General features: G+C 34.0%; 2 protein-coding genes across 2 annotated transcripts in view; one reads left to right on the plus strand and one right to left on the minus strand.

Annotated features, from left to right (window-relative positions):
- Positions 1-12,764, plus strand: part of rdx (BTB/POZ and MATH domain-containing protein rdx) — a 166,987-nt gene that overhangs the window by 1,182 nt on the left and 153,041 nt on the right. Inside the window, exon 2 of the mRNA XM_014247910.3 lies at positions 11,766-11,835. The gene's annotated coding sequence lies outside the window, so the exon portion shown is untranslated. The remainder of the gene's footprint in view (positions 1-11,765; positions 11,836-12,764) is intronic.
- LOC106627662 (uncharacterized) lies at positions 967-8,363 on the minus strand. The gene is given in 12 exon segments (XM_070113134.1): positions 967-1,236; positions 1,313-1,555; positions 1,611-2,107; positions 3,324-3,476; positions 3,631-4,231; positions 4,383-4,386; positions 5,659-5,831; positions 5,904-6,146; positions 6,200-6,433; positions 6,501-6,700; positions 7,498-7,650; positions 7,763-8,363. Coding segments are annotated over 12 exon segments (3,213 nt in total). The 5' UTR covers positions 8,293-8,363; the 3' UTR covers positions 967-1,054.

Consider the following 12,764-nt stretch of genomic DNA (forward strand, 5'->3'; position numbering starts at 1 on the left):
CATTTTTTTGTATGGTATATTAAGTTTGCCTTGATGTTTGTAACACCCAGAAGGAGACGTCGAAGACCTTATAAAATATTTACATACATATAAAGGTCTACCAACAAAAATGACGTGATGTTAAATGATGATGTTTTGATAAGAGATGATTTGCCGCTACAACAACAAATGAGAAATGAATTGAAGTGATATAGTACATTCAAATTTAGCCAAAATGGGTTTTGTGTTTTTTGTGACTCAGATAATTTTATGCCATTTATGATTTGAACAAAATCCGGCTGGGATTATTCTGGGTTAAAAAGGGTATGTGCGGATAAAGATTTTCCTATCGATTTACAATCTAAGTATACATATGTACATATATCGAACACTTGTCTATTTACAGAATTATTATATATGTATTTCGTATATTCGAGTCTATAAGATTTTGGGTCGGCTTTAGTATACCATCGATTTCAGGGTTAAAAGGGGTATGGTTGAATAGATATTCTTCAGATAAAGAATATATATAATTATAGCCGCCGGAAACTTATAGTTTTCAAGATATTTGCATATTAAGTTGAAAATTTCACAAATTTGATCTAACAATTTTTCGATTTATAGTTTATTTATCTTTTATATTATGCACTTAATCTACACTAACACTTCACTACATTGTTTCAACATATTTATTTTATATTAATGATTTTAATATTTGCTTGAAATAAGCATTTTATTTTTACACAATTTTCGTTATATCCACAATAACAAATGGGTTCCATGTTGACAGATAATAAGTGTTGCCATATTCAAACGAATGAAAGCAATCAAAATAAATAAAATACCCAACTACCCTCTACAAAATCTGATCTTATGAGACATGCTCCTACCTACCTTCTCCTCCGCATATTTAGGGCTGAATTTCGATGCTGTTGCACTTCAATCACATGATTACTATTGTATTATGGCGCACATTGAATTACCATATTTACTATTTCATTTAACATATTATAATACCAATTTTATTGATATATTATTTTAAACCATAGAAAATCTCAAGTATAATATATTAAATCTATGCGCTTTGTGTCTCGTTATTTCGCTTGGATAATCGTACATTTATGCCACCTTCGGCCATAATCGGCACACCAAAGTTAGCAATTTTGATTTCCCTCCGCACAGGATTTAATTCGATATTAAAGTTGAGCAATAACTTCGCCAAGGCGACTTTTGCATTAACCCTACCCATACGTTGTGCTGTTTAAAGCAAGCAAATATTAGGTTATTAAATAAATAAAAATTTCATAAACATATCAAAAAGCAATTAAATTACCGATGCAATGTCTGGGTCCTTCTCCGAATGGCATAAAAGCGGCAGGTTCGTAATTTTTATTTAAAATCCGATCTGGATCCCAACGCATAGGGTCCGGGAAATATTTTTCATCACGATGCAAACCCAATAATGAAATAATAATCGGTGTACCACTTTTAATTACCAAATTACTATCTGGTACTTGATAGTCCTGCGTGCACTGGCGGTTGAGAATCGGCAGACCGGGGTATTTACGCGTGGTTTCTACAATAAATTCACTTTAAATGCTTATATACAGTCATTAAGGAAATTGAATTACCCATTATGCAGAGTTCCAGATATTTCATATCCTGTACCGCTTCGTAAGTAAACTTATTGTCATGCCTTTCAATCGCTTCTCTTACATCACGCTGTGCTCTTTCCAGTGCTTCAGGATATTGCGCTAATTCAAAGGCGGTGAACGAAATGGTGGACGCTGTCGTTTCATAGCCAGCCACATAGAAGAGCAACAGATTGGAGGCAATGGTCTCAATTGACATGTGCTTCATTGCATCTGTAAATGTGGACGGTGCAAATACAGTTTGGCTAGCTTCAGAAAATATATGTATTTATGTACCTTTGTCAGTCGCTTTAGCAGACCAATCATTATCATTGTCGTTGACTTGACCTTTGTTGCGCAGTTGCATGAGCAGTTGAAGCATATCCTTGCGCGAAATGTTCTGCTCCTCACGCATTTCTATGGTACGTTTAACGATTTGCTTCATCATTTCGGGTGCCTTTTCACGCCAACCCAAACGTATGAAGAGCTTTTCCAAACTATAGTTAGTGATATAAAAAAATGTATGGGTTATAGTAAAAAATCACTGTAATAAAAAATAACAACAATTAAAATTTTTTTAACTAATTTAAAACAAGTAAAGAAGGGCTAAGTTCGGATGTAACCGAACATTTTATAGTCTCGTTTGAGAAAAAAAATATTAATACTAAATGACCGACATATTTGGCATACAACTGGTTAGAATAACGAAAAGAATTATAAGTAGTATATGGAAGTAGAGGGTAGTATTAACCCGATTTTATCAATTACTACTAACATGCTACAGACTGATAAAATGCTCCCACTTTTTCGCTTAAGTAAAGTGTTCGAAAAATCCTGATATTAGTTACATGGGGCTAGGTAAAATTTTCACCCGATTTTGTGCCATTTTAGCTTTGTTATGAGTAAAACAAGCTCTCTCATTTTCATTGAGCTAACTCACATATTGGCCTATATATGTGGTATAAAGTCACCCGGAAGTTCAAAAAGCTTTATATTAGGTATATGAGGGCTATAGGAAGTATTGATCCGATTCAACCCATTTTTGACACAAAAGCATACTATTATCGAGAGTTTCATTTATTTATTTTATTATATGAATTTCAATTATATATCTTACACATTGACCGATATTTTCGGTAAGAAGTCAACTATAGGCACTGGGGTCCACATATTCAGTACCTAGGAGCTTGAACAGTTTTGGTTCGATTTAAACAAATTTTGGTCACAAGGTGGCATACTTTAAACGCATTATTCACGCAAAGTTTTACCCCGATACAATTATTGTTGCTTGATTTGCATAGTGGAAAGTGAAAGAATCAGATGTAATTTAAAACGGTGTTATATGGGAAACAGGCGTGGTTGTAATCCGATTTCGCCTATAACATAGAAATATGAGAAGAATGTTATGTATCGAATTTGGTTGAAATCGGTTTAGCAGATCCCAAGATATGGGGTTTCACCTAAAAGTGGTCGGTGCCACGCCCACTGTCTTGTATCTTATTGTGTAATCGTCTCAGAAATGAAATCAATAATAAACAAAACCTTATCTCCGCTACTTGTTTCTAAGTTCGCAAAAGTAAATACAATCGTCTTAGTTAGTTAATTTATTACTTAACTGATATACAGTTAGAATATTTTATTATGAATTAATTCTTGTTTAAAATAAATATTATGATATTTAAATAAATTGATTAACTGAGAAAAAAAACTCACCTGGGAAATAGCAGTTGACATGTACCGCGTACCACACTGCCGAGCGTTGGCTCGTTTAGTTTACGACTTATATTCCTTATGGGGTTATTTGGTTCTGTAAAGCTGTTCACTTCTAAACCCAGAAGCACCGAAGCAATGATGTCTATAGCAAAGCTGGAAAATGAGTATATCAAATTAAAAATTCAACACTGCACCTTTTCGTACTATGCTAGTATAAGGTCAAGTTCATACTGTACAATTAATGAAAACGCAACAAGAGTACTTGTATGTAGAAAAACATACTCAAAATTAAGATTTATTAACTCACGTGCTCGTTACATGCCGTAATTCCAATTCTTTTGAACCAACGTCGGGTAACTGTGCATTCACATAGTTGACCATTCTATCGCCCACATCCTCGACGGTATCAAACATGGCTTTTAATTTTCCCGACGTAAATAACGGTGTCATTTTCACTCGCAAACTCTTCCAATCCTGTCCCTTAAGAAAGAACAAGCCACCACTGGCTTGTGGATCATCTTCATCGTCGACATGTATGCCACGATCGTGAAAATTATCGAAATGTTTCGCCAATATATCTCTCGCCAATTGTGCATCGCGTACTAATAAAACTGGTCGTGTGATTAGATAGATGCCCAACACTTTGTCCTTAGTGCTGCGATAAACATCGAGAATGGCAGTGCCAAATGCAGCTTCACGCTTAAAGACTGGATCTAATACTGCGAATGGGATTTTCGGCTCAAGGTAAGGAAAGCCTTTACGTTTCCAATATGTGAAAATCCATTTAATGTAAAAAAACGAGAGCGTACAAACGGCTATTAGAAGTAATAAAAACATATTTCGACACAAGACAAATTTGCCGCAACCGTTAATGTGGAACGCGTCGAAGGAACTGAAATTATAACACTCTGTTGATTAATTTTATAGGTAGTGATAAGAAAATACTTACAGTTTGTATAAAGTCTTTATATAAATATGTATGTATACGAGTATTGAGTAGTGGCATTCACATATTGCAGTCCTGATTGCAGCTGGAGTATTTCACAATCAGTTCTTAACTTTTCTAAAAATATACAATAATATTTGTTACTTTTAATTATTGTTTTAGAGCATTTATTATGTTTATAGTCGCCATTTTCTAAATGATTCAACAGTTTATGTGATGTATAACTGTTATCAAAATAATAGAATATCTCCCTTCTACTTCTATTTATATTTATTATATACCCTGGACAGTGTGTAACACCCATAAGGAAACGTCACGTCGGAGACCCTATAAAATATATATCTAAATGATCAGCGTGACGAGCTAAGTCGATTTAGCCATGTCTGTTTGTCCGTCTGTCTGACCGTCTGTCGGTACAATATATGTATATATATGCGGACCCGTCTTTCTTTTGAGATATCGTTGTGAAATTTCGCACCCGTTCTTTTCTCACTAGATGCTGTTCATTTTCGGAACCGCCCGATATTGAACCACTATAGCATATAGCTGCCATACAAACTGAAGATCGGTATCAAGTGCTTCTATGGAAAACTTTTTAATTTGACGAGACATCTTCACGAAATTTGGCATAGGTTATTATCTAAAGCAATAATCGAAACTCCAAAGAAATTGTTTAGATGGAATCATTGTAGCATATACAGTTACTGACAATAAAATAGAATAGATCTATATTATTTGTCCGATAAATTTCGGTTGGGTTTTGCCTGTAATCGATTCCTACAAAATTTATCTTTTAAAACACCATGATGGTAGCTCTGGCGTAAGAGCCTTTGATTTGATGAATCTAAAATAAATATGGTAGGTAGCGATGGAAAAGATTTCGTTCGACGGCTGAAGAATGCTGCCATGAATCCCCGATACACGACAAACATTTTCAAACAGGTGGTAATATCAAGATATGGGGATGTTTTTTGGGGTACGAAGTTGGACCGCTGTTTGGGATTTGGCAAATTATGAACCGTTATCACTACCTTAGAGTTTTAGAAGATGTAATCTGAAGATTAGATCGGATAACTATGGCTGCCATACAAACTGAACGATTGGAATCAAGTTTTTGTAAAAAATAAAAGCCCAGCAGCTTGGATTCAATTTGAAAACGATATACATTCTACATACTTATAAATAGATTATGACGAATACAAACATAATGCCCACCGAACAGTTGGACGTACTCGCTTCTCAATTGTTTACCGACAGTTTTTGAATTGTCTGTAACGCTTTATTTATCATGACATATGTAAATGCTTGTATGTGTGCACATTTGTGTAGACATTTGCAACAAATTATTAGTATTAGTATTGTTGATTTTCCAATATCTTCAATTTATGCGCAATGTATCGGATTTCGCTTCGATAACCGTACATTTATCCCACCTTTGGCCATAATCGGCACACCAAAGTTAGCGATTTCGATTTCTTTACGCTCAGAATTCAATTCAACGTTAAAGTTGAGCAGCAACTTCGCTAAAGCGATTTTTACGATTATTCGACCCAAACGTTGTGCTGTTGAAAATTGAAAAATATTAAAAAAAATTAATTAATTATTTCAAGCTAAATACTACATAACTGTCTTACCGATGCAATGTCTGGGACCTGCACCGAATGGCATATAAGCGGCTGGCTCATATTTTCCATTCAAAAATCGTTCTGGATCCCAAAGCATTGGATCTGGGAAATATTTTTCATCACGATGTATACCCAGCAGCGAAATAATAATGGGTGTACCATACTTGATCACCAAATCACTATTTGGTAGCGGGTAGTCGTGCGTGCATTGACGATTGAGAATAGGTAGACCCGGGTATTTGCGTGTAGTTTCTGCAAAAATTTTTCTTTAAATCATTTATTGTGAGAATTTAATTAATTTTTACCCATTATGCAGAGATCCAGATATTTCATATCTTGTAGCGCTACATATGTTAATTTGTTATCGTGCCTTGCGAGTGCTTCCCTTACATCGTGCTCCGCTTTTGCCAGTGCAACCGGCGATTGCGCCAATTCAAAGGCTGTAAAGGAAGCGATAGAGGCAGTCGTTTCATAACCGGCCACGTAGAAAAGAAATAAATTGGTGGCAATTAATTCAATGGACATGGGTTTCGGCACAACTATGGAAAGCGCGTGAAATGAAAGAATTATAAAAACTTGCGACGTGTACACCATGTCAAAACTTACCTATGTCAGTAGGTTTTGCAGACCAATCATTGTCATCAGCGTTAATTTGACCTTTGTTGCGCAGTTGCATGAGCAGTTGAAGCATATCCTTGCGCGAAATGTTCTGCTCCTCACGCATTTCTATGGAACGTTTAACGATTTGCTTCATCATTTCGGGTGCCTTTTCACGCCAACCCAAACGTATGAAGAGCTTTTCCAAACTATGGAGAGAAATATGTTAAGAAACTGGATATTATACATTTTGTTGCAATAAAAAGTTTAGTTTCATATGAAATGAATTTTATTTAACTAGGTTCACACTCGAAAAAGACATTTTGCCGTTCGATATTAAAATCGATATCATTTAGCAATCATTCGGAAAGACACTTACATTTTCACATCATTCACGTAATATAGTTTCCACGATGTTAAACTTACTTAATATTATTTAAAGAAATTAAAAAAGAGGTTTTGCCGATTTGAATCTACAAGAATGTTACTGATAATAAATGTGATAAATTATTCGACATTATCAAATTATTGATAATGGATTGGGGCTTGTACTAATTTTTTTACCCTGAACAGGGTATATTAAGTTTGCCACGAAGTTTGTAACGCCCAGAAGGAAACGTCGTAGACCCTATAAAATTTTTATATAAATGATCAGCATGATGACCTGAGTTGATTTAGCCATACAACTGAACAATCGGAATCAAGTGCTTGTATGGAGAACTCTTTCATTTGACATGGTATCTTCAATTGCAATTTTTGGAGAAATTGTATAGATCAGATGACTATAGCATTTAGCTGTCATATTAACTGAACGATCGGAGTAAAGTGCTTGCATGGAAAACTTTTTTACTTGACGAGGTATATTCACGAAATTAAATCGGTATCAAGTTCTTGTAAGGAATCTTTGTATTTTGTGAAGGGTGTTATAGTTTCGGTGCAATCGAAGTTCACGTTTTTTCTTGTTTTTTTTTTAGAATGTAAGCACACCCATTTTTTCACTTCTTACCTGGGATATAGAAACTGACATGTGCCGCGCACCACACTGCCCAAAGTGGGTTCGTTGACTTTTCTGCTCACATTTAGTATTTCATTACTTGGCTCAACAAAGCTGTTCACCTCCAGTCCGAAAATCACCGATGCAATGATATCAATAGCATAGCTAAAAATATAAAATTATTTAACACACTTCAACTTATAAACATATTTTGGAAAAGTAACGTTAAAACTTTTTTAAATTTAATTCCGAATATACCACCATGTGAATAACTCACGTGCCCATTACGTGCTTCATTTCAAACTCTATAACGCCTTCGTCTGCCAACTGTGTATTCAAAAAGTTCACCATTTTATCACCTACATCCTCGATCTTGTCAAACATGCCCTTCAATTTTCCCGACGTAAATGATGGCGTTAGCTTTAAACGCAAACTCCTCCAATCCAGTCCTTTAAGAAAGAAAATGCCACCCCTCGATTGTGGATCTGCCTCATCATCTACATGTATGCCACGATCGTGAAAACTTTCAAAGTCCTTCGACAGTATATCCCTCGCTAATTGCGCATCGCGCACCAGCAAAGCGGGTCGTGTAATTAGATAAATGCCCAACACTTTATCCTTGCTACTGCGATAAACATCGTAGATGGCAGTGCCCAAGGAAGCTTCACGCCTACGTACTGCATCTAGCACACCAAAGGGTATCTTCGGTTCGTGGTAGGGGAAGCCCTTGCGTTGCCAATATGTGTATGTCCATTTTATGTAAAATATTGCAAGCGCACAAGCGGTAGTTAAGAGCCACAAAAACATTTTTATAACACTCACTTAATTGCGGGAGCCACTGTTTTAAATGTTGTGCTTAATCACTGAAATCTTATGTTGTCCGTAATGGCGTTTTATAGCTCTTCTCGAAGTGATATCTTCAAAATTTAATAGGGGTATTCACAACATGTGACACATTGTTATTATTGTGCGTTTATAATCACAAAACTAATCATGTTTATCCATTATGTGCCAATTATGTGTTAGTATCAGTTTATATGTTTGTATCGATAAAATCAGCGTCGATAGTAATTTTCGTACGTTGAAATAAGCTCTCTGCTGTTAGTCCCAGGAAGTCTACAAATCGTCAGCTAAGTTGCGAATAAATACCATTTTTTTTTACAAATTTTAGTTGTGTGAATACCCCATTAACGTTATCAGTTGTATTTCAATATTTGATACTGGCTTTAATTTATTTAAATATTGAATTTTACATATTTTATATAGATATATGGTATACAGACATATGTATATCTTGGCATTGCTTAATTTGGATGACTTGTCAGTTTTATTTTAGCACGTTTTAGTTGGCACAAATATTTGGCTTACAATTCGGTCAGCTGACTCAAGTATACATACCGTTTTTACTGCTATCGATATCATTATTTCATTCTTTTACGAAATTTTTGCTCTTGCTAATGATTTAGACGTCTGGTTCATAACATTTTAAAGTCTGTCAGTGTTGCTGAGATTTTTTTATTCTGAACAGGGTTTATTAAGTTTGCCACGAAGTTTGTAACATCTAGAAGGAAACGTCTGAGATATACATAAATGATCTGCATGATGAGCTGAGTCGATTTAGCCATGGCCGTCTGTCTGTTTGTTCGTCCGTCCGTTTGTATATACTTGTACTAGTCTCTCAGTTTTTGAGATATCGATCTGAAATTTTGAACTATAGCATATGGCTGCCATGAACGATCGGAATGAAGTGCTTGCATGAAAAACACTTTCATTTTACGTGCCATACAAATTGAACGAACGCAATGAAGTTTTTATAAAGAATATTTTATATTTGTGAAGAGTATTATAGCTTCGGTGCGACCGAAGTTAACGTTTTCTCTTGTTTATGTTCTTATAGTTTACAGCTATAGTTATCGTTATTAGTGAATTAATGACAGCAAGTGTATTGAAAGCAATAAGTGTATTGCTATTACTAATAAGAAACTTACAAACAGATATATATATAAATATGGTGCTTGCTTATCAGTTGGCGTTGGTTGATGATGACTTGCATTCTTCATTTTGCATGTGTGTGTGCCACATGTTTTGATGAGAAACATAATAGTGAAAAAACAATTAGTAAAAAACATTGCGGCTTATTAGGCAAGGTTATTACAATTTAATGGAGGCATAGCAAGCAATAAAATCCTTGCGTTATTTTTCGTCGAAATATTTTTATTGCGTTATATAAAATTAGAAAAAATTTGATAGTGAACGGATCTTTCGTCTCCAAATAATCAGTCTAGCATATTTAAACCATTTAGTGATCGAACTGAACAGCTACACTTTAGAGGCAGCTGTCAATTAGGCACAAATAATATTTGTATATATATATACGTATATATAAAATATATAAGACTTTTTGAAAAAATTGAAATAAATTCTAAATAATAGTTGAAATACTTGTGTACACTATTAAACAAAATTTACGAACTGCAAACTAAATATTCCATCAAACTGGCCTTATGGCGATAAGCAAAATGATGAGTTGAATTTTGACTGTTTTTTTTTGCGACTAAGTGTAATGTGTAAACAATTGAAAACCGCAAAATTAGCTTGCAACAAAAGATCAATGGCTAAAAGGTAATTCAGTGAAGGCCTAACAATTAACATAAATTTAAAGTGCCAAACATAAAATCTGCAAATTGTTCATGCCATAACAGGTGGGGGAAGGCGGTGAAGCAATCTGATGGCTGCTTTTTGTTTTTGTTTTTACCCTCGAAATTACTTCATTATTATTAGTGGAAGAGCATGAATTTATTTATCATCATTATTGTGTGGAAGAACTAGTTTTTATGTTGCGACGTGAACGCGAAATGGCAACGAATTGTGTGCGAAATGTGAATGGCCCAACGAGGCAGCGCCAAGCAACAGCACCCAAGTATATACATACATACAAGTATTTATATGTATATATCTGAGTAGATAGCTAGTTATAGTCGACGAGCTAGGCAGGCAACAACGGTATGCGTAGTGAATGCCATGATTTATACACAAACACACACACACAAACAAAGCAACAGAGTTAAATACATATTGTAGCAACTACTAAAAGGTGAATGGCTTCTACACTCGGCTGAGCTAGTTGTGCGCCATAAAAAAGTGGCACTTTGAGGCAATGAGGATGCTGGTTGGTCGTTTGGAGGTTGTTCTCGTTAAATTCTACACGCCAAATAGTCGAAAATTTAAATTGTGAAAATAACAGCAAGCTGCATGCATACTACCATGTTCACACTAATCTACACACACATACACAACTGCATATATACATATGTAGCAATACAAATGCGTACATATAAATTAATAAAGAACAATTCCTTGACCGAAGTTGCTCACCTTAAACATAAACGCTCACATAAACAATAAACAATCAATTCACACATATTTTTTCTTGCATTACTATAAAACGTTTACACACATACACGCATATACATATGTATATACATATAACTGAAAAAATAAATAAATATGTTTGTGTTTGGTATTAGTAGAGCTTGCTATTTCAGCCACGGTTCAATAAGCTTTTAGGCGAAATTTATTTAAAATTGCCGAAAACCGTGAACACTACACTTAACAGTTACGTTCATAATAATACCGATTAACTTAGTGACCTAAATTTAAAATTTTACAGGATAAATAAAAAACTCTTCAGCTACAGTACATTGGCTTAATTTAGACTCTTTTTCATCCTTAGCAATTTTTTAAACTTACATTTTCTTGTCGTTTTCCGCAGTTAAACTTTTTGAAAAACCCATTTCTCACAAAATTTTATTTTATTTTTTGAATTAATTATACTGATTTCACAGTCTCAAATCAATTTTTTATTTTGCAGCTTCTGATAAATTCATAAGTTCAATAACATTAAACCTTGAAACCGTTTAAAACAGAAAAAATTTTCTGTTGTTAATAAAATTAAAATTTTTGATTAAAGAAAATTATTTTCTTTTAATTTTTGTTCATTTGGTTAATGTATGCGATAATATTTTCGTTATTGCGTTACGTAAATTGTTACTAAAAGCTTTTTCCAGGAAAATTAATAAATTAAACCTGGCACGACTTTGTAAACAGGCATTAAACGAAAATATGTTTGTACAACCGCGCTGTAACTGTTTATCGTTATCGAAATCGATATTATCACCTCAAAAGTTTTAAAGCGAATTTTTAATTTTAATTTTTTTTTTCCTTTTTTTATATTATTCTTGATAAGCTAAGTAATGCCGTTTTCTCTATCCTCATTCTAGCATCTGCTGATCTTTGTGGCTTAACTTCTTTTCTTCATTACTCATAAAATCCAACTATTTAATATATCAGGTAAGAAAAACGTTTAAACCATATTTCTTTTTATCTATGTACATTTGCATTTTCTTTTATATAGGTATTTTCCTTCATGCTCATCCTTTTTCTGTTTATTTAGCTTTTGTACCGTGATTGTTGTTAAATTTGATAATGAAAATTAACTAAAAATTAAAATTTTTACATTTTGGATAACTATTTTAAAAAATGATATGCTGGCAACCCCTTTAAACTACCAGCTCAATTTTAACATATTTTATAAAAAAAAAAACTATCATAGAGTTTTTTATAGTTCGTGAAGTTAAATTAAACTAAACTATCTTTTAGTATGATGCTCTGCTATCTCCGATCGTTTTCATTGTTACTAAAAAACTTATGGACTTAATTTTAATTAATGTCTACAGTAAACCAATTTTAAAAAAGGATTATCAGATTTTTTAAATCTAGAAAAGTAGTAGTATATAATACAGCGTTATTGAATCAGCTGATCACATAAACATTATGCATTCTCATGAACTTATATTCTCTATGCTCGTAATCGTACCTTTTTATGCTCATACTTTACAAATTGTATGTAGCGGAAGCGCCTTGAAGCAACTGTAAAATTGTAAGTGCCATAATGTTATAATTATCTTCAGAAATTGGCTTTGCAATACTACAAAAAGAATGCCGCTAATATTTTATTTACATATTTGCTTGGTGGGGGAGACAATTTCTATTGCCTTGCGGCACAAAAGCAATTTTCCAAATGTCACCACAGTCAGTAAAAGCACTCAATTTACGTTTGAAGAAACAATAAACAAATGTTGTTTTCTTATAATAAGCTGAGCTAGTGTCACTGCGGTGGACAAGTGTGCTCTCAGCATTAGCTTATGAGAATTGGTTTAAGAATTTCAAGAGCAGAGCATACATGTGGCCAGCAAGTTTTGCAGTCGCGACGTTGGCGT

Source organism: Bactrocera oleae, chromosome 2 (assembly GCF_042242935.1).
Source record: "Bactrocera oleae isolate idBacOlea1 chromosome 2, idBacOlea1, whole genome shotgun sequence".
Taxonomy (NCBI): domain Eukaryota; kingdom Metazoa; phylum Arthropoda; class Insecta; order Diptera; family Tephritidae; genus Bactrocera; species Bactrocera oleae.